Source organism: Trichosurus vulpecula, chromosome 8, assembly GCF_011100635.1.
Source record: "Trichosurus vulpecula isolate mTriVul1 chromosome 8, mTriVul1.pri, whole genome shotgun sequence".
In the NCBI taxonomy this organism is placed as follows: Eukaryota; Metazoa; Chordata; class Mammalia; order Diprotodontia; family Phalangeridae; genus Trichosurus; species Trichosurus vulpecula.
Genome location: NC_050580.1, coordinates 255,023,818 through 255,043,166, shown reverse-complemented (window position 1 = coordinate 255,043,166; position 19,349 = coordinate 255,023,818). Strand labels below are relative to the sequence as shown.

Sequence of the window (19,349 nt, the reverse complement as noted above, 5' to 3'; positions counted from 1 at the left end):
TTAAGTAGTCTAACCTAGGCTAGCATGACTCATTTATCTTGGATAAATAAGAGAGAGGTTATTTGTGACGCTGTTTCAGCAGACATTCATTGTTGAGCCTAGTTCAGGTCAACATCAAAGATAAAGACTTCATGAATTGGGTATCCTTGGAAATCCCCATTATTGATGTGCAAAGTAACTAATATTCAACGTACCCCCGGGATTTACTTTGAGTTTAGAGTTTAGGAGTCATTTAAATGCTTGACATCCAGCCTGCCAAACTATGAAATAGGAAATCAGAATGAGTAGAGATGAACTGGAGGTGAAGTTTCTGTTCTAATACTGATGGAATCTAAAGTAATGATCAGGGACCTTGAGATAGTCATTTCAAGCTAGAAACATTCTTCCTCCTGCAATCTCCGTAGTGTTCCACTTTCTAGCAAACCTTTGGCTTTGGAGAGCACTTGTATTTAAAGCTATGATCCCAAAAGGTTTTGCTGCTGCCCCGATGTGACCCACTACTTTTATTAAAGATTTAAATAGAAACTTGCAGTCTACCATTCACTGTTTCCTGGACCACATCTTAAAATAGAGGCAGTTTTGACCCTAAAGATCAGCTGAGTGCTAGAATAATGTCTCAAAGAAATTACGGCCTTAGCAATTTGCGTACACTGTACAAGCCCTTCATTTTTATGACTAGGGCACACTGGTTCTTTGATACTTTGGATCTGTGACCTCATCAATATGAGTATTTACAGATCACAACTTACCTATGCTATCCTGGGTAACTTCTACATCGTCCTATAAATCCTTCACGAGAGGGAAGGGGCATTCTAGCGGCATCAGTCCAGTTTTTTGGACATTGCATGGATACTAGTGCAGCACAAGAACTGTGCATTAATTTTCTCTCACTCTTCCTGTGTCCAGCTCTTTTTTTTCCTGGTTATACATTTCTCTGTCGATATCCTTTATGCCTCTTGCACAATTCTTTGTAATGTGTTGCAACATACTCATTACTACTCTGCTCCTATACACCACTATTCTTTGGATGACTTGCTAGTTTAATTCTTTAGAGAGTTTTCATTTAGAATTAATTTATTAAAATGTGCAGTTTCCCCCTCTTGTTCGATTTTGGACCCCATTCATTGTCCATGTGCATGGTTTCTCCAAGATATATGTATTGGTGAATCAACTCTGTATGTCATATTCTGGACAATAGTCATTCTTCATCCATTTAGTTTTTCAAACTCTTAAATAATCATGGACTTCGGGAAGCTGTGCAGTGTTCTAGGGGTTTGATGTAATCAGCACAATGATGTCCAGAAACAGGAGCATTTGGAAGACCTCCCTATCTCTGGGAAGTTCCTCTAGGGAAACCATTTGGACCCTGTGCTGGATATCTCCATACCTTTGACAAGCATATAATTATGTTTTATGGCTTGCTCTTAATAATAAAAATCAGTCATCAACAGTTATCTATGTTGTTACCTTTCTTAAGAAATTTTGGATGATTTTAACATAAGCGTGGGAGAAATCTTTTGGAAGAGCCTTTAAGGTAGTGATGTACTCTACTGAAACAAACACTTTTTTATACTTGATGAACACTGGGATTGTGTGTTCTCCATGTCTTTCAGTCAGTTATGTGACAATAATGATGTGGTCTGCCATAGATGATCATTCATAAAAGCATGCCTGTTCCCTTCTCAAATCTAGTAACTATAATAGCTAGCATTTATACAGAACTTTAAGGTTTTCAAAGTACTTGATAAATATCTCTTTAGATCTTCATAACAACCCTGGGAGGTAGGTGCTCTTTTCATTTTACAGACAGGCTAAGTGAACTGTCCAGGGTCATACAACTAGTAAGTATCTGAGGCTAGATTTGAACTTTGGTCTTCCTGAGTCCAAGTCCAATGCTCTGTCTGCTGTGTCACCTAGCTGCCCCAATGCCCTTGATGTGTGCATAGATTATTCTTGTAAACACTTTGCAGAGATGGTAAAATAGTCCTATGGCTTGGTAATGATTGATATCATCAGTTGTCTTTTGGGGGTAATAGTAAGTTACAAGATTTTTCTAAATCTTTTGTATCATCTCCATATATTGTAAGAATTGATCACTTCCAGCACAAAAATATTTTGTTTGCTCTACTAGGGGTGGGGAACCTATGGCCTTGAGGCCACATCTGGCCCTCTAGGTTCTCAAGTGCCACCCTTTGGCCCTTTGACTGAATCCAAAATTCATAGAACAAATTCCCTTAATAAAAGGATTTGTCTGTAAAACTTGGACTGTCAGAAGGCTGCACCCAAGGACCTAGAAGGCCACAGGTTCCCCACCCCTGCTCTAGTCCATCTTACTTTTCCCATATTTGTTTTCTTCAGGGCCATTTCCACTCCCTCATATGGGACATTTGGGACTGTGACATCAGATTCCAAACAAGATAGCTATCCTGATATTGATCATCAGGAAAGTTTGTTATTAAAAATAAAACTTTTATACATCTTCATTTCTTGTACTTGGAGAAGGAGAACGAAAAGGAATAAACATTTTCATAGTGCCTACTGTGTCCCATCCACTGTGTTAAGCATTTAACAAACATCTCATTTAATCCTCAAATGCTGTTATCCCCCTCTTATAGTTGAGGAAATTGAAGCAAACCAGTTAAGTGACTTGCCTAAGGTCACACAGCTAGTCTTAGGCTTGGATTTGTACTTAGGTATTCCTGACTCCAGGCCCAGTGCTCTATCCACTGGGCTACCTAGGTGCCTCCATATTTTATTATCCTCTAATCATTTTCATTCTTAAATATTTCTCAGCATGACTTTTATCTGGTTGTATCTTTCACCAAGCTTTCTTTAAATTTGCTTTTCCTTCTTTTGCATCTCACTTTTTCATGAAGTGTATTGTAAACTGCCAGCAGCCAGCACGAGTGACAGATTTGGCGATGCGCTGAGAGGAGAAGGAACGGGCCAAGCGAGCCATGTTGGTGAACAAAAGCTGTTTATTAGTGCAGTATACTTGTTTTATATCTTTTCTAGGATACATAGTTCAGTCCAGACTACCAGTCAAGATAGGACACCTGCCGTGGATGTTATATTCTATAAACATCTGCACATGTGAGACATCTAGCGATGGGAACAGAGGTTGTGTTTATCCTTTCCTCAGCAGTTTCAGGGGCCCTTGCTCCCTGATTGGCCAGGAGCCATGTTCCAAGCCTGAACTGCCTCAGTGGGCCCTTACAGTAAGCAACTGTCCTTTTTCCACAAGATTGTACAGATGAATTTATGTTCTATAGTAATGTTGCCTTGGGCTGCCATATTTCTGTCCTTGGCAAGTGGACTAAATGTTTGCTGACTTTGGCTTCTAGGTTCTTTTGGTCTTCCTTTATGGCAATTGATTTATATTGTTTAAATTTCTTTAGTAAATAGTGAATAGTGCCCTGATATTTCTCCTTAGGCCTGTTTCTTTTTTGGCATCAGTAGCTTCAGTCAGAGTTGATTCACCTACACACTACACGTTCTCATTCTATTCTTCTACCCTGATATTGATTTAAAAAGTCAGTGGTATAACTGTACAGATGACTAATGTAGAAATGACTCCCATATCAGTGGCCACTTGTTTCCTGTGTTAAAATACAATTAATTTCAGTTTTTTTGTGTGTCGTTGTTTGGTGTTTGCCATATACACTGTCTCCCAACTCTTCTACAAGAAGGCATTCATTATACATACAAAAACCTCTGGGCTCTACTGCTCTTGTTGGTACAATTATAATAAATCACTTAAATAGCCCCTTTAAGCTTTACAAAGTACTTTCCTTACAGTTCTTTGAGGTAGGGCATGCTTCACACTTGCAGAAAAGAAGGCCGAGTATTGTAGCAATGGTTACACACTTATGATCACACAGGTAGTAAATTACACGTCTAGGACTCACTGAACTCATAAGATGCCTCTTCTTCCTATCCTAGTCCTCTGGGGATAGTTACTCAGTGTGCTCTCTTCTGGTGGGAAGGTTGTTTTTCTTTGAAAATAAGGTTGTAGGAGATTTAATTTGTTTGGATAATTGGTTTTCTTCATTTCCATTGTAATTTTTCAGTGTCTACAAGACTTACACTTTAAGTAAAAATCATTGTGGCTACTTTAAAAAAAAAAACCCAGATGTTGAAATTGGTCAAAAGCAACAAAACACTTATTTATCTTTCAAAGGTTTGTAAAATTCACAAACTGGCACAATTTACAAATTAAGAAACTTCAATTGAATAATAGCTAGCATTTATATAACACCTACTGTGTGCCAGGCGCTGTACTAAGCCCCATACAAATATTACTTTATTTGAGCCTCACAACCGCCCTGGGAGGTAGGTGCTATCACTGTCCCCATTTTACAGATGAGTTACTGTTAGTTCCATAATCCAGCCTTCATCTATACTTAGGTACACAAAAAAAATTATCACTGAATAATGATTGCAAGGGAATTGCCAGTCTTGTTTTCAAATGTATGAGAATGATGAAGGTTTTCCTGGAGACTAAAAAGAAGCCCTTATCAATTAGTGTTTCACACGTGGAATGGTTTGTGAACACAAAGACAAGCTCTGGGAAGCTGCCAGTCTTACGGGCTGTCCCTGAATGAGGAGTATAGCTTGCTCTTATCCGTACTCTTGAGTTTCAGTTTCTCTCCCTACTTCTTATGAAGCCATGTGGCAGAGTAGAAAGAACAAAGGACTAAGAATCAAAAGTTCCCAGATTTTATTCCACATCTGCCATTAATCACTCATACAATTATTTAATCAAAAGTATGGTATCCTTTTTTCCCATAAGAAAATTTTGGAAGCAGATCATTCTGGACCTACATTTTCTTAGTAGTTTGCATAAAACCAATGATTTTTGTCCTGCCTGTAATGGCAACATGCACAATATTGAAATAAGATGATTGTCTTACATCTAGTCTCTGTTGGATACCAAGTACACAAAGACAATCATATTATGAAGGGCTCCTTTTTCAGGAAAATATTTGAGCTTAAAGTTTCTTATTGTTTGTGTATTCTTATTATTAGATCCAAAGTTTTTTATCCTTTGGTTGCAGACATTTCTAATCATAAAGTAGGTAGCAGAGTTCACAGATACTGTTCCTTTTAATCAGTTTTTAAAAGGCCAACAAAACAGCCTGTGCATTTTTTCTCTGGCTGGGCATTTTAGTGCCATTTGGCATTAAATACACCTGATGGTTCTACAGAATTCAACACAGCCTGAAGTTGATAGGATACTTTTTTTTTTTTTAAAACAAGAAAGCATTCGTGAAAATCTTCACTTCGGTCATTATTTGTTCAGGAAGTATTAAGGCAAGAGTTTATTACAGTTGGAGAAAACAGTGGCAGTTGAGTTTGTATTGGCTCTAGTGCTATAGCCTTCAAAAGACACCTAACATCGCTACTGCTTCCCTGCATTTATGGGTTGTGGCCAACCTCCTTGCATTCCAGATGGACAGTTACTAGTTCTGCTGGCAACATTTCAGGACATTTTGCAAGTCAGATATGATGCCACGGGAGGGCAGAGGGGTAGGGAATGGGAAAATGGAGACATGCCACAAATTAAAAAGAAAAAAAATTTTAAAGCCCAACTCAAATGTTACCATGTGCACAAAGCCTTCTGTGATCTGCTACCATTGGTAGCAGTAGTAGCATAGGTGGTAATAACCTCTTCATCTCCCACCTCACATAGCAGGGTCCTACACCCCTGCACTTTGGTAATATTGTGCAATCTCCATGTTTGTGTCTTGTCCCTCTTCTAGATTGTAATCTGCTTGAGGGTATGATCAAGGGAAAAAAAAAGAGTTCTCAAGTTCTACTATATGAATGAAATGGGCATCAACATTTAATAAAAAAGCTGAGTCCCCTTCCTGACTTACGCTTAAATGACATCAAATACTCTATAACTTTTCCAGCTATCTCTCAGGTAACTTCCTAATTTAAACCTTTTATTCCTAAAATATAAATTTGGTAATTTGGGATTATAGATATTTACTACCGATACTTGAAGCAGAATTTGATTACTCTCAATAATTTATAACCATATGTAAAAGAACACAGGAAAGTCTGCATTCTGCACACATTCCAAATACTAACAAAGTCTCATAGAATAGTTTAAGCCTATAAAAAAAATGTGGTTGGTTTTGTTGTTGTAGCTGTTTTGTACTTGTTTTTGAACTCTAACTTGGAAAGCAATTGAAAGTACCTGTCTCCAGTGCATTCTCCACATTGAATAATCTTTCTGAAGCATGTCTGACCATGTCAGCTCCTGCTCAGAAATTGTCAGTGGCTACCTTTTGTCTTTAGGCAAAAGTAAACTCTGCAACTCGACATTTAAAGTCCCTCCCATTGTGGTTCAGACTTATTTCATATGAATCCCACACTACATTTCAGCCAAACCAGATAGCTTACTGTTCCCCAACTTGGCAGCCTCTTACTGTTTCTGGGCCTTTCCACAAATTGTCTCCTATGAATTGAATCTGTGGCTTCCTTCAAGGGGCAGCTCAAGTGCCAACTTCCACACAAAACTTTTCCCAATTCCCTAATTCTAAATGGTCTTTCCATATCCTCAAATTATCTTGTATTTACTTTTATATGTTATATCCTGCTGGAATATAATCTTTCTGAGGGCAGAAGCCTTTTTCCATTTTTGTTTTTGTATTATCCAGTGTGTACCTAAGCGCCTTGCACATAGTAACTCCTTTAATAAGTACTTGGTGAATAGAATTGTTCTCAAAAGATGAAAAATTGAACTTATCCTTCGTATTATTTTTCACATTTTTCCAGGAACAATTTTCTTCTTAAGTCATCTTTTTTTGAAAAATAAAAATTGTACTGACAGCCTAAATTTTTCCTTGTATCCTGCTTCCTCGCTGCCCCCACCCCCACCACAGCCATCCCATATAACCAAGAATATTTTTCAAAAAACAAATAGCAAAATTAATCAAAATAGCAAAAAAAAATAATCTGGCAATATATGCAATGTACCACACCCATGGATCTCCCGTCACCTTCCCTACCTCTGAGTGGAGGAAGTGGTGAAGGGGAGATATCGTTTCCTATCTCCTTTGGGTCCAAGCCTGCACTTTGAAAAATTCATTTTCGTGGTTATTGGTTGTTTCCATTTACATTGCTGTATTCATTGTATATGTTGTTTTCATGACTCTGTTTATCTAAGTCATCTTTTTCTAAAAGGTTTTAAATTCATAAACCAATATTTTACCCAAGCAACTATGAACTGCATAAAACTATAAAAGTATCCTGGAGCCAGATCACAGTATTATATTCACTGAAGAACAAATTTATATCAAATTAACTTACTTTTAAAAATCTAATTTGCATTTAATTCATCATGATTTACATTCTTCCAAAAGTGGTCATTACGTGAGTCTTGTATAAAACCTATTGGCTCATTTTTTATGTTCTGTACTGGGCTTAACTCTCCTACCAAACAAATAGTTCTTCTCAGAGAGATCATAAGCTACAGGTAAGGGACACTGCATATTTGTCAGTTTCAGTACTGGAAAATTTTATTTCTTTGATGTAGAGGAGAGTCCTATGGGTGGGATGCTGGGATATGCCTGCCATAAAAAAACAAAATATTAATAAAATTTGAAAAAGAATTAATTCTTGTTATTTCAGAGATTAACTTTTCCCCTCTTAGCTATGGTCAAAGCTTATGTTTTCAGAGTAGCAAACTTAGGAAATAAAAGGCTAAAAAAAAATTCTGGGTCATTGCTTCCGTTTTCAATCAAATCTGTTTTTGTCACTTATTTGGGTTTTACAAAGTTTATCTAGAACTTGTGCATTTAAATTATACAGAACACTGGGTGATAAACAGAAGTATTATTTCACTTCTCTCCTGGTCCAGCTCCTGACTCCCCAGAATTTTCCACCTCTTCACCAACCACATTCTCATCCTGGAGATGCCTCCATCCCTTCAGCTCCCTCCTCTGATTTGTGGGTTCCTGTTTGGGTTCACCATTTCAGGCTCTTGTTCTATTCCTGGCTCCCTAGACTTTTCCCCATACCTTCTGGTACAGATACCCTCCTCTTTTTTTCAGCTCCCATTTATGCGTTTTTTTGCCATTAGAAGCTCCTTGAAGGTAGGTATTTTTTTTCACTTCTATTTGTATTCCAAGCACTTAATAAATGGGTACGTGTGTTTTTATGTAGGGGTGTGTGTGTGTGTATGTATGTATATAAAGAGAGAGAGAAAACCCTTAATAAGATGTAGCCTTTAAACACATGCAGTAGACAAAGTCAGAACACTGGAATTTGCAGAAATAAATGTGTATAATCAACTTTAAATATAATAAAACATATATATATGTATATATATATATATATATATATATATATATATAAATTCTATGAGAATGAGGACATGCTTTTTTGTTAAAAGATTACTTGCAATGAACACTGTTTCATTATGCTTCAATATCATTAGGTTGTCTTTCCATTCTTTTAAAGTAAGTCTAACTACAATTTCTGAAAAAAATTATTCTGAACCACTTAAAAAGGGCTTTTTATAATTGGTATTATTTTGATTATTATGTAACAGCACTTAGCAGCAGGTAAAAGTGCCAAGACAAACAAACCTGAAGAGCTTAAGAAAGGTATGTGATTTCAGCAGCTTTATCTGTTCTTTGGGTATAGATTTCAGAACGTGTTAACTCATCCGGCTACTCACATTTCCTAATTAGAAAAACAACAGGTATAGTAGCTTAAATTATTTGGTTGCTCTACCACTCCCACCTAGACTGACAAATGGTATTTCAATGCTCAATCTGTAAGCTGAAGGAGGAAAAATGTACTTAACGGACACATGTATTGTTCTAACACAAAAAAGACACTTATTTCCCTGTCTCGGTGACCGACCAAGACAATGGCCCATTTCTTGGCACATGAAGTAAGGGCTGGTGGTCATTTTGCTTTCAAATCCTATAATTCTTTAAATTTCATTTAATTTCTTCATATATGCTTTGCATTAATTTGCACAACTGCCATAACTAAACCCAATAGGAAAATGGTAGGCCAATTCCCTTTGCCATCAGACTTAATAGACTATTTATTTCACAAAATCACAGTTAAGATTATGTTAAATGTGGAACTGACAGTTTGAAAAGGTATAATATTTATTTCTTAGTTGCGTTTAACACACACACACACAGAAATGAAAACAGTTCACACCCGTATATTCCCAAGACCTCGTTTGTGTTTTTTTAATTTATAACATTTCAGCACAGAAATTAGCCCATCAAGCTTTTACAATATAGTACTGGTTTGAGCTTTTTTAACTAATGAGCTCTTGCAAAATCCACAATTCAGACAGTTATAATAAATGTATGTGTGTTTATGTGTGTGTGTCCTAAAAGCAACTTTATAGAAGTATTTAATCACCAGGTATAAGTCAATAAGGAGCACAGAATTTTCTTGGGGTGTCACGCAAGGGTTTCCCTTTTCTTCATTTCTCCGTTCCCTTTTCCTTCCACTCAGTCTTCTAAAGTCTTGTCATTTCTATATTTAGTAGTAAAGCTTTGAAGCTTGCACAAGCTCAGCTCTTTGCAATGTGATCACTCACAAATCATGATATAACATGTTCTTTATACATAACAAAAGCAACAGCTAGAAGATACAGATATACCCTCCCTAACATCATTAATTGGTTCCGCACAAATATGATGACAGGCAACAACATTACAGGGCCTCAAGTATTTCACAACATTAGGATAGGGTCTGGTTATAACATTTATGTGCCACCATGCAACACTGTTTAAATTTAATTTGTTATTATATATATATGTGTATATATGTATTATGAAAAACGTTAAGTTACTACTTGGGATGATTTTACAGACTATGTGATACATACTGTTGGGTTTTTTTAATTTAAAATTTATATTAACGTGCTTCACAATATGGATCCAGCCTAACTTTGCAGGCAGATCATGTGCCTCCCCACTCTTGCCTCCTTTTTCTTCCCCACAAGCAACGTCATCTTCTCTCTCTCTGCATGGGCTATTGGTCCCTGCGCTGGGAGGACCCTCCTTTATCAGCTCTCACTCTTGAACCCTTAGCTCACCTGTAAGGTACAGCTTAAGGACCACCTCCTTCAAAAGGCCTTTCCTTATATCCCCAAGTTGTTAGTCTGCTCTTCTTTCCATTTTGCATATGTGGAGGCAGTGTGGTATAACTTAGGAGAAATGGCTCTGGAATCAGAAGACCAGGGTTCAAACCCTGCAGGTGTGTATATGACTTGGGCAAGTTCCTTAATTGCCCTAGGCCTCAGATCTGTAAAATTAAGAAGCTGGCTCAGATGGCCTCTGAAGTTCCTTCTAGTTCCAGATATTATGGTATCTTGTACTTCTGTATCTGTGTCCACGTTATATCTCCTTGGTAGAAAGTAAACTCCTTGAGGGCAGGAACTGTTAATTTTTGTATCCTCAGTGACTAGCATCTAACAGGCGCTTAATAAATGCTGCTGATTGAATGATATCCTCACCCTAGAGGACTGCTTTTATTTCCAAACATTCATCATATTTTTTTTTGTTGGCAATACACAGAAGAAACATTTTCCTTTGACAGAGTGGCCAAGAAGATAAAAAAAATGCATTTCCAAAATCATGTACAAATTTTGCAAGATCTCAATATACCAAATATTTATATTAAGATTTAGCCAAAATTTTTTACTCCAAAATTACAATCAAGACTATTATCAAAATTTAAGGGTTTTATCCGTTTTGCAGGTGGTCCAGATGAGCAAATTTTGCTATGAGTGTTACTTTCTTCATCTTCAGCCTCATCGTCTTCACCTTTTAAAATAACAAATATTTGTTGTATGACAGTATTCTTAAAGGATAGCTATAAAGGGGTTGACAATGAGACCAAAAGAGATAATATAAAGTACTTTTAAAATTATAAAGCATTTTATAATATAGTATAATGGAATTATTTCACTTCTGGGTAAAAACACAGATACAGACACACACACACTTTTGAGGTATTAAATGTACTTCTTTTAAATTTGTGAGGTAAATAATCTAGCAATGTTTAATTCCTGAATTTTAAAAATTGCTATTTTGTACAAATATGACACTATTAACCTGTTGGTGATAGTTTTTTTTCCTTCTGATTTGTCAAGTAGGGTAGTGGTCCTTGCCCTTATAAACTGATCGATCAGCCAACAGCATGCTATTTCAAGAAATTAGGAATAGAGTTTGAAGCTATAAACCATAGCCGCTCCCCACCTGGTTTATTAGCCAAACTAAATGGTTTATACAAGGATAAAAACTACCATCTCGGTCTCAATATCATGCCCCAAAAGAGCTAACCAACCTACAATGCTATTCTTGATTTGCTTTTCAGGAGTGTCTAATTCTTTATGATCCTGTTGGTGGTTTTCTTGGCAGATACTGGAGTGGTTTGCCATCTCCTTCTCCAGCTCATTTTACAGATGAAGAAACTGAGGCAAACAAGGTCCCATTTGAACTCAGGAAGATGAGTCTTCCTGATTCCAGGCTAGGCACTCTAGCCAATGTGCCACCTAGCTGCCCTAACAGTAATATTACTAAATATCTTTGAGGCACTATTACTATAAAACTTTATGTTCTATCTTTCAACAAACTGAAATTGCAGTCAAAAGGGATGAAGCTTGTCTGGTGAAAGAAAACGTCAACCCACATTACTGTTCAAAATATACAACTGGAATAAAAATGTACCTTGTCATTCTATAAGCATATTCTATGATGCTCTTATACTTCCAACTTCTCAATAGCCTCAGTAAGTCCAAGCACCAACAGACATATAGGATTTCATCTGCCTAGTCAAGTACCTCACTGAATTCAATTTAAGAATTCAGATCTGAAGATGTGAGGATAAGCAGGGAAGAGCGCCGCAGTCATTCCACGTAAGCGGTTTGTATGTGTGTGTATGAAGTAATGCCAAAACTAATGATAAGTGGTAACAGCTAGCACCTAACTAGTGTCACAAACAGGCCCTTAATCGATCCTCACAGCAACCCTGGGATAGAAGTGCTTTTGTTATCCCATTTTACGGATGAGAAAACTGAAGCTGAGAGAGGTTAAACGTCTTACCCAAAGTGACACAGCAGTAAATGTCTGAGGCAGTCACCCTAGACCGGTCTCTAAGTAAATAATAAGTCCTATTGGCAGCAGGCAAAAAAAAATGACCGGACAATTCAAGTCAGGCACTAAGTCCAACCACAAAGTACAGGCCTATGCGACACGGGTAAGCCCCCGAAGGATTGGTGCCTCAGTCTGCCCGTCCATACAACTGAGATAGACAAGACACCTCCACTTAAGTCTTTCTCTTCTGCCTCATCTTGGTGTGGACGTGACTTATTTCTTGAAAGCAATCCTCCTAGAGCACAAGCTCAGGCTTCAAGGACCCCTTGTGGGTGGACCAGCCTTGCTACCTTCAGGGAGATTTATCACCGCATAAATTGGGGTTTTTTTGCACTACAGCAACTTGTAAAACTGTCCACGAGGGCACGGAAGTGTCTGTGTGCCAACACTGACTATATTATGAATTTTTAAAAGGTTTTTTTTTTTTTTTAGTATTTCAGTGTTGTATTGGAAAGGGCCTGGGCCCAGCGTCAGAAGACTCGGGTTTGAACGCTGGCTCTGCCGCTACCAGTCAACTTTGACAAGTCACTTCTGCTCTCTAGATGCCTTTCCTAGCTGGTAAAATAAGGGGCAGTCTGGGTGACTCTGAAGGTCCCTCCCAGCTGACGAAGGCCAGTCCAGTACTCAGAGGACGTGTCATTTCACCCTAGCAGATGCTTCTGTGTGGTGGGAAGTACTTGGGTGCTCTAAGAACCCCTCCGCACCACAGCAGAAGCTCGGCAGCCTGGTATAGGGGGAAGGGCCAGAGATCTGCTGTCAGAGGAGCCGGGTTTGAGAACTCTCTGCCACCTACCAGCTGTGTGACCTTGGGCAAACGATCTAACCCTTCTGAACCTCGGCTTACTCATGTGCTAAAAAAATGAGTTTAACACTTGCACTTCCGGCTCCCCAGCACGGTCCAAAGGGAAGCTTTGAAGGAAACCTGAAAACACTCTATGTAAATGTTTGCTATTATCTTTTCCTTCCTTATTTTTAAAATTATCATAGCTATTTCTTTCCCCAAAGAAGGGCCATTCATGCCTCAAAGGACAAAAGAAACCCGACTAAATGTAAATGCAACACTGGGCGAGTGTAGGGACCACGGAGGATTCGAGGATGCAACGGCCCCTCCCACATTTTTGGGTCACAATTCCAAGCCCACCCTTCTCTCCTTGGGCAGCCACTTCCCTCGAGACCCCGTCCTCAGAGGTCAACAGCTCCGACCATGCACCCTTCCGGGGCGTGCAGCAGTCTGGGGCTCGGCCCCGCGTCTGCCTTCCCCTCCACTCTGCCTCGCCCTCCCCTCCCCCACGCCACCCCCGCCCCCGGCACAAAGAGCCCCGCCCAGGACCCCCGCCCCCGCCGTTGCCGGGGCAACAGTGCCGCCGCGGCCGCCGCGGTCGCTCACCCTCCGAGGCTGAGGTGGAGCCTGCAGCCGTCGCCGGGTCCCGCGCCTCCTTTCCTTCCACGGTTTTGAGGAGCTCGGTCACCTGCTCCCTCATCTGCGCCAATCCCGAAAGCAATCCCTGGAAGCGGCCTGACTCACTCGGCCCCTCGCAAGTTATTCGGAGCCGCTGCCGCTTCCCGTCTCGTCCCACAAACTCTCCCAGAAGCTCCATGACGACAGTTCTTCAACTGCCCGCCACCGGGGCGACCCGGAAACGGAAGCGGCCGCTGCCAGGGCCGACGCCGCAGCCACCGGGGGGAGGGGAGTGGGGAGGTTGGGGGAGGGAGAGGAAAAGGGGAGGGGATAAGCGGAAAAAAAAAAAAGGAAGAAGAAGCCTGCGCGTTCTGCGCCTCCCGCCTCCCCGGGACTTCCGTTTCCGCAGTCGGCGCCTCCGCTCTCCCCCCCACTCCCCGCCTTCGCCTCCTGGCGCTTTGATTGGCTTCGGGAGGCGGAGGGGCGGGGTTCCGCCATCTCCGGCTACGCCCCTCGAGCGCAGTTTTCCCGCCGCCCCCGATGTCGAGCTCCTGGCCTGCCGGCTGACAGTTGAGTATGGCGGGAGTGGAGCGGGGCGGGGGTCGGCCGGCCGAGCAGGAGCCCGTGGTGTCGTTGGTGGATGTGTTAGAGGAGGATGAAGAGCTGGAGAACGAGGCCTGCGCGGTGCTGGGCGGCAGCGACTCCGAGAAGTGCTCCTACTCGCAGGTGGGCGGAGGGGGGGCGGCAGTGGCCGAGATTGGGGGTTCACGGCCCCCTCCCGCGCGAGGTCCCCGCCCTCTGCCACGGTGACCGCTCCGCGGGGCCCAGAATGGGCGCCTTCGGGCCCCGGCCTGTGCCCGCCTGCCAAGGTTCTCGCCCCGTGCTCCACGCGCCTCTTCTTGGCTCGTTCTCTCCGCCCCGTTCACCTCTCCTTTAGGGGGTCCCCACCCCCGGGCCTGACCCGCTCTTCTCCCCCTTTCAGAATGCTCTGCGCTTCTCAGCCCACCTTGGCTTCCCCGCCCTTCCCAGTCTGTCGCCCTCGTTTCCAGCCCGACCCTCCCACTCCCAGCTCACCTCCTCGTTCCCCACGTTCCCCCTTTTCCAACGTGTCCAGCCTCATTCCCACCAGAGCCCTTCGTGCCCATCCTATCTCCCCGGTTCCTGGGCGAGACCCCCCTTCTTTCTCCTAAAGGCTTTTCCGCCTTCGGGGGTTTTCCTGAGCCTGTCCTCTGCTTGAGGCGTCTGTTAGCACTTCCTACGCCCCGGTGTGCCGAGCCGAGCCGAGTAAGCAAAGACAAACCCCCCACGGTCCTTGCCCTCCAAGGACACCACGCAGTCAGGTTGCTGCTGACCTTCCCAGCCTTTGCCGCCGAGCACGGTGCCTGGAGCACAGTAGGCATTTAACCCGTGCTTGTTGACCCGAGACGACAACCTGTAAATGCCGGATAAAGTGTGAATAATCCCCGGGGAAGAAACAAGGATTGGGGGATCAGGAGGGGCTTCTTGCAGAAGGTGGTTATTTTAGTTTGAATTCTTGAGACTTGAAAGGAGCCGGTGAAAATGCACGGGGATCCCTCCATTCTTGGTCCGTCCTCTCTGGTAGCATCCCCTCGTTCCCTTTCTGTACCGGCCCCCTCCCCCCACATTTTCGGCCGGTCATTCCCACGCCTTCTGTTCCCTGCCGGAGGCTTCCTCTATTTGTGGTTTGCCCACCCCATTCCCTTTGGCCGCCCCACTCACCATCATACCCCTCAACATTATCTTCTCCGCTGCCTTCCCCCACCCCCATCACCCTTCCCTCTGGACCGCCCAGCCCTCAGTCTTCCTCCCCTCAGCCGGGATCCTGTATACTGTGATTTCTTATTCTTGGTGTCACTTTTCTAAAATCCCACTCCCTCTTTTCCTCCCTTCCTCTTCTCTCTCCCTTCCGTCCCTTTTTCCCTCCTCGTAATTTTCTGCTCTTTTGGTTTCAGGCCTTTTATCCTGACCCCCCCCCCCCAAAAAAAAATCCCATTTCCCAATCCTAGGGAGAGCAAGAATGGATAGTAAGTTCTGGGCAGACAAATATCCAGACCCGTAGTTGGGGCTTCCCTGGGATGTGAGGTTCTTGGATGTCCCTGGCTGTATTTTGTAGGTGTAACGTAGTATTCTGTGGAAGTGAGTCATTTATAGAAGCTCTGCATTAACGCAATTCCTATGAACATTAGACAGGAACCAGGAGAGCAGATAATTGGCCAAAAAAAAGAGAGGGAGCAGATTTGGCATTGGACAACTGCCAAAGAATTAAGGTTACAGGGATTCCTCTTTATCTTCCAGGAGTAAAGACACTAAGTAGAAGACTAGATCACTCCCCAGGACCAGAAAGCTTAGTGGAGTGTGAAGAGAAAGGGAATTAAAGACTTTATTTGATACGGACTGAGATCATAACACCGCAGCCATTGAGAAACGTGTAAGCCGCTGCAGCATTAAATAATAATTCTCAGTATCAAGTTCCCTTTTGGGTCTGGAGGCAGTACTTTTAACTTCAGGCCTTTATCCTAAGGAATGTTCACCTGTTACCCTTGTATGGAAAAAGGGCACCTAGAGCTGTGCTAAAACACCTCACAGCTGATTTTTTGAAAATGTTGATCAGCAGCAGGTGGTAGGCAAAAACCTGTTTGTTCTGTAATTTCCTGACAGTTTAGAGAGAGAGGGAGGGAAGAGGGCATTATTCTTCCATAAAGTAAATTGTCTTTGAGCTTTAAATATCTAAATATCCAAGACAAAAATATGATGGTTAATTATTTTCATGTTCTCAAAAATGCCAGCATTGTAAAATGTTGATGAACCAGAACCCAGCTAACACTTAATTAGCTAAATTTATTTTGCTGTTCCCCATTTTGATGAATGATTAAACCATAAAGCAAGTAATATCGGCATTTTAATACAAAAAGTGAAAAAGTGTATTTCCAGATATGTCTGGGGGCAGGTATGAATTCTACATAACCCCTACATCATCCACATCTGTTCCTATAATCCTTTATAATCTTACTTGATATGCTGTAATGGTAATGAGGCACTAAAAGATTCTCAATCATCAGATATTCAGTTATCTGTCACAGACTATAATTATTAAGGCAGAGCAGCTCCCTAATTCATTTTAGAATTTTAAAAAGGGGTGGAAGAAATATTTTTTGGCAAAACCTTAGTTGACCACAACAGCTCATTTTTTGTGTGGTTTAATAAAATACCTTTATTGAACGTCAGCTTTATGCAGACATGTTTAAGACATGTTTCTTTTCCTCCTGGATTTTTGAAGTTGGTGACGAACTGGGCACAAAAAATGACGGGAAGTATTAGGCAGTAAATGGTAAGTGCGAAATGAGCAAAACAGATAAGTGAATTTTGGGACTGAAGAAGGAAGAGAGAATTTCAGATTGAAGGAATCAGGGAACGTTCACAGAGGACTAGGATTTGGGCTGGAATTGGAAGAATGAATAGAATTTTGACGGTTGGGAAAAGGCTTTTTAAATGAGAAGCAATTGTAATGATTTTGTGACGTGACTTAAGGTGTAGAAGCTGATCATTGTGGAACATTTGAAAATAGTGAAAGGATAGATTTGACTGAAGCGGAAAGAGGTAGGCTGGGGCCTAAATGAAGGGCAGACTAAAATCTCAAGGTACTCTATGATACATAATATGGAGATGACATGGTCATAGATCTTAAGTTGAAAAGCACTTCGGAAGCCATCTGGACCAAGGCCTTCATTTTGTAGGTCTGGAAACTGAAGCCAAGAAAAGTAAGGTATCATGTCCAAGGTTACATTGGTAGTTAGTGTCAGAGGCAAGATTTGAACTCAGGTCCCTGTGCTCCAGAGTTCTCCCCATTGTCCATACTTTCTCCTTTGAACTATACCCCATTTGATGATACTGTTGTACTTTTAAAAAGTAGGCTTGTGAGTTGGTATGGGAAGACCTTAACTACAGATCTCTATGGGTTTTGAATCAAATTTCATTTATTAAGGAGATCACAGAGTGCTCAGTGCCACCTGCACTACTTTTGAATGAATTTGTCTTCCTGATGATTTTCTTCTTCCTCTTGGTGCATCTTACAGGGCTCTGTAAAAAGACAAGCATTATATGCCTGCAGCACATGCACCCCAGAAGGAGAAGAGCCAGCGGGAATTTGTTTGGCATGCAGTTATGAATGCCATGGAAGTCATAAACTATTTGAGCTATATACAAAAAGGTAAAGTAGTTCAGAGAGCATCACAATATCTGGACTGGTTCTTAAGTGTCAGCACCAGTCCAAAGAGGTCCACTTTATGTAGTCTTTGCCTTCTCAACTGTATTTTCCCTGGCCCCAACTTTGTCTTTTAAAACTGATCTTATAAAGGTGTAGAAGTGATTAAAGCTGATGTGTGCTAATGAAACAATGTAATCACAATTGGTTTTTTAATCAGGGTTTGTTTTGGGGAACAGTTTTTTAAATTACAGTTAAGGTACGAATTGATTTACATTGGTTTAAATTTACATACTTGGGGTCAAGGAAGTGAACTTTATCTTTAGCAGTTTTACTTATTTCTGCATTCTTTTTGGCCTCTTTTCTGGGATTATACAATTTTTCTCTTACTACTTTTGTTCAGGGATCAGGTCATAGTAACCAAGCCCACTTTCTAAAAAAAATGGAGGATGACTGTAACCTGACTCCTGAACCTAAAGAGTAAGACATTAAAATTTTAAAATAAATTGAAATTATTGCCTTTCCCCTTTGTTTTAGAAATTTTCGCTGTGATTGTGGAAATAGCAAGTTTAAAAACCTGGAATGCAAATTACTTCCTGTAAGTAAGAGTTTTCAATCAATTAATAGAATGAGTTGCAATTGGAAGCCCGGAAAAGAATTTTTTTTTTACTTCCCTTAGCAATTAGCTTAATCTGCATTAGAATCTAATCTCTTTATTATTTGTTTGCCAGGCTAAGTGGTAAAGTCATCAAAGTCTGCTGTTTAGAACAAAATTAAAGGAACTAAAGAATGGATTACACTTAAAGTATCTTGCTAAAGTTTGTTGCATATCAAATTGAATTTCTTGAATTTATGCTGTGAATCTTTCTAAGGAAAGGGTACCACTTTAAAAGTTGAATAAATAGCATTGAAGCAAATGTGAACAAAGAACTTTTTAGTACTTTTCATTATCTTATTGGCTAATCCTGTAATAAAGTCCTGTTTTATAATTGATGGTATGAAAAGTGACCCTAGGATCTTGAAGGTTATGCCAGTCAATTACAAGCTGGAAAGACTTTGGGTGTGGACCTAGTAATGAACTCTTGTGTCTCTTATCTGACCACCAGTCTGGTTTCATTTGGAGACACTCATCACCATAGGGTCAGTGATAAGTTGTTATAAACACAGCAGTTCATGAAACTATCTACTAAAGGTGGACAGGGTTTTGGTCTGCATAAATTTTCTTAGTTGACAGAAACATAGGTTTACTTAGCATATTTGCTTTAATAAAGAAAAATTTTACCTTTAAAAAGAAATTAAAGAGATATTAAATTATTTAATCATGATTTGATTCCTAAAGGCTTTGGGCTATCTTCCTCACTGCCCTTTGAAGAAGTAGGACTATTAGCTTGCCTTTCTGGGACCTTTGATCAGTCTGAATGGACATTAGATAACACCTGAAATTCCACTAGGATTTCAGTCTCTCTTTTAGTTCAGGGTGATTCCCATTTGTCTATAGTGCTAGGTATTCAGTTTCCCACATCGCCATTCGGATTCATTCTAGGTTTGGTAGCTGCCTTTGAGTCTTTTGCTTAGGTCAGAT

General features: G+C 40.8%; 2 protein-coding genes across 2 annotated transcripts in view; one reads left to right on the top strand and one right to left on the bottom strand.

The window, feature by feature from the left end:
* Window positions 1-10,487: 10,487 nt before the first annotated feature.
* GON7 (GON7 subunit of KEOPS complex) lies at window positions 10,488-13,822 on the bottom strand. The gene is made up of 2 exons (XM_036735545.1): window positions 13,534-13,822; window positions 10,488-10,814 (listed from the first exon to the last, which is right to left on the bottom strand). The coding sequence occupies exons 1-2, from the start codon at window positions 13,742-13,744 to the stop codon at window positions 10,675-10,677; spliced, it is 351 nt and encodes a 116-aa protein (XP_036591440.1). The 5' UTR covers window positions 13,745-13,822; the 3' UTR covers window positions 10,488-10,674.
* UBR7 (ubiquitin protein ligase E3 component n-recognin 7) overlaps window positions 13,504-19,349 on the top strand; it is a 37,691-nt gene continuing 31,845 nt past the window's right edge. Inside the window, exons 1-3 of the mRNA XM_036735544.1 lie at window positions 13,504-14,271; window positions 17,640-17,773; window positions 18,305-18,365. Coding sequence (XP_036591439.1) covers window positions 14,122-14,271; window positions 17,640-17,773; window positions 18,305-18,365 — 345 coding nt within the window. The 5' untranslated portion in view covers window positions 13,504-14,121. The remainder of the gene's footprint in view (window positions 14,272-17,639; window positions 17,774-18,304; window positions 18,366-19,349) is intronic.

Coding starts and splice junctions, on each gene's coding strand:
- GON7 (XM_036735545.1), bottom strand. CDS start 13,744: ATGGAGCTTCTGGGAGAGTTTGTGGGACGAGACGGGAAGCGGCAGCGG. Junction 10,815..13,533: donor CTCCACCTCAGCCTCGGAGG/GTGAGCGACCGC, acceptor TTATTTTAAAAG/GTGAAGACGATGAGGCTGAA.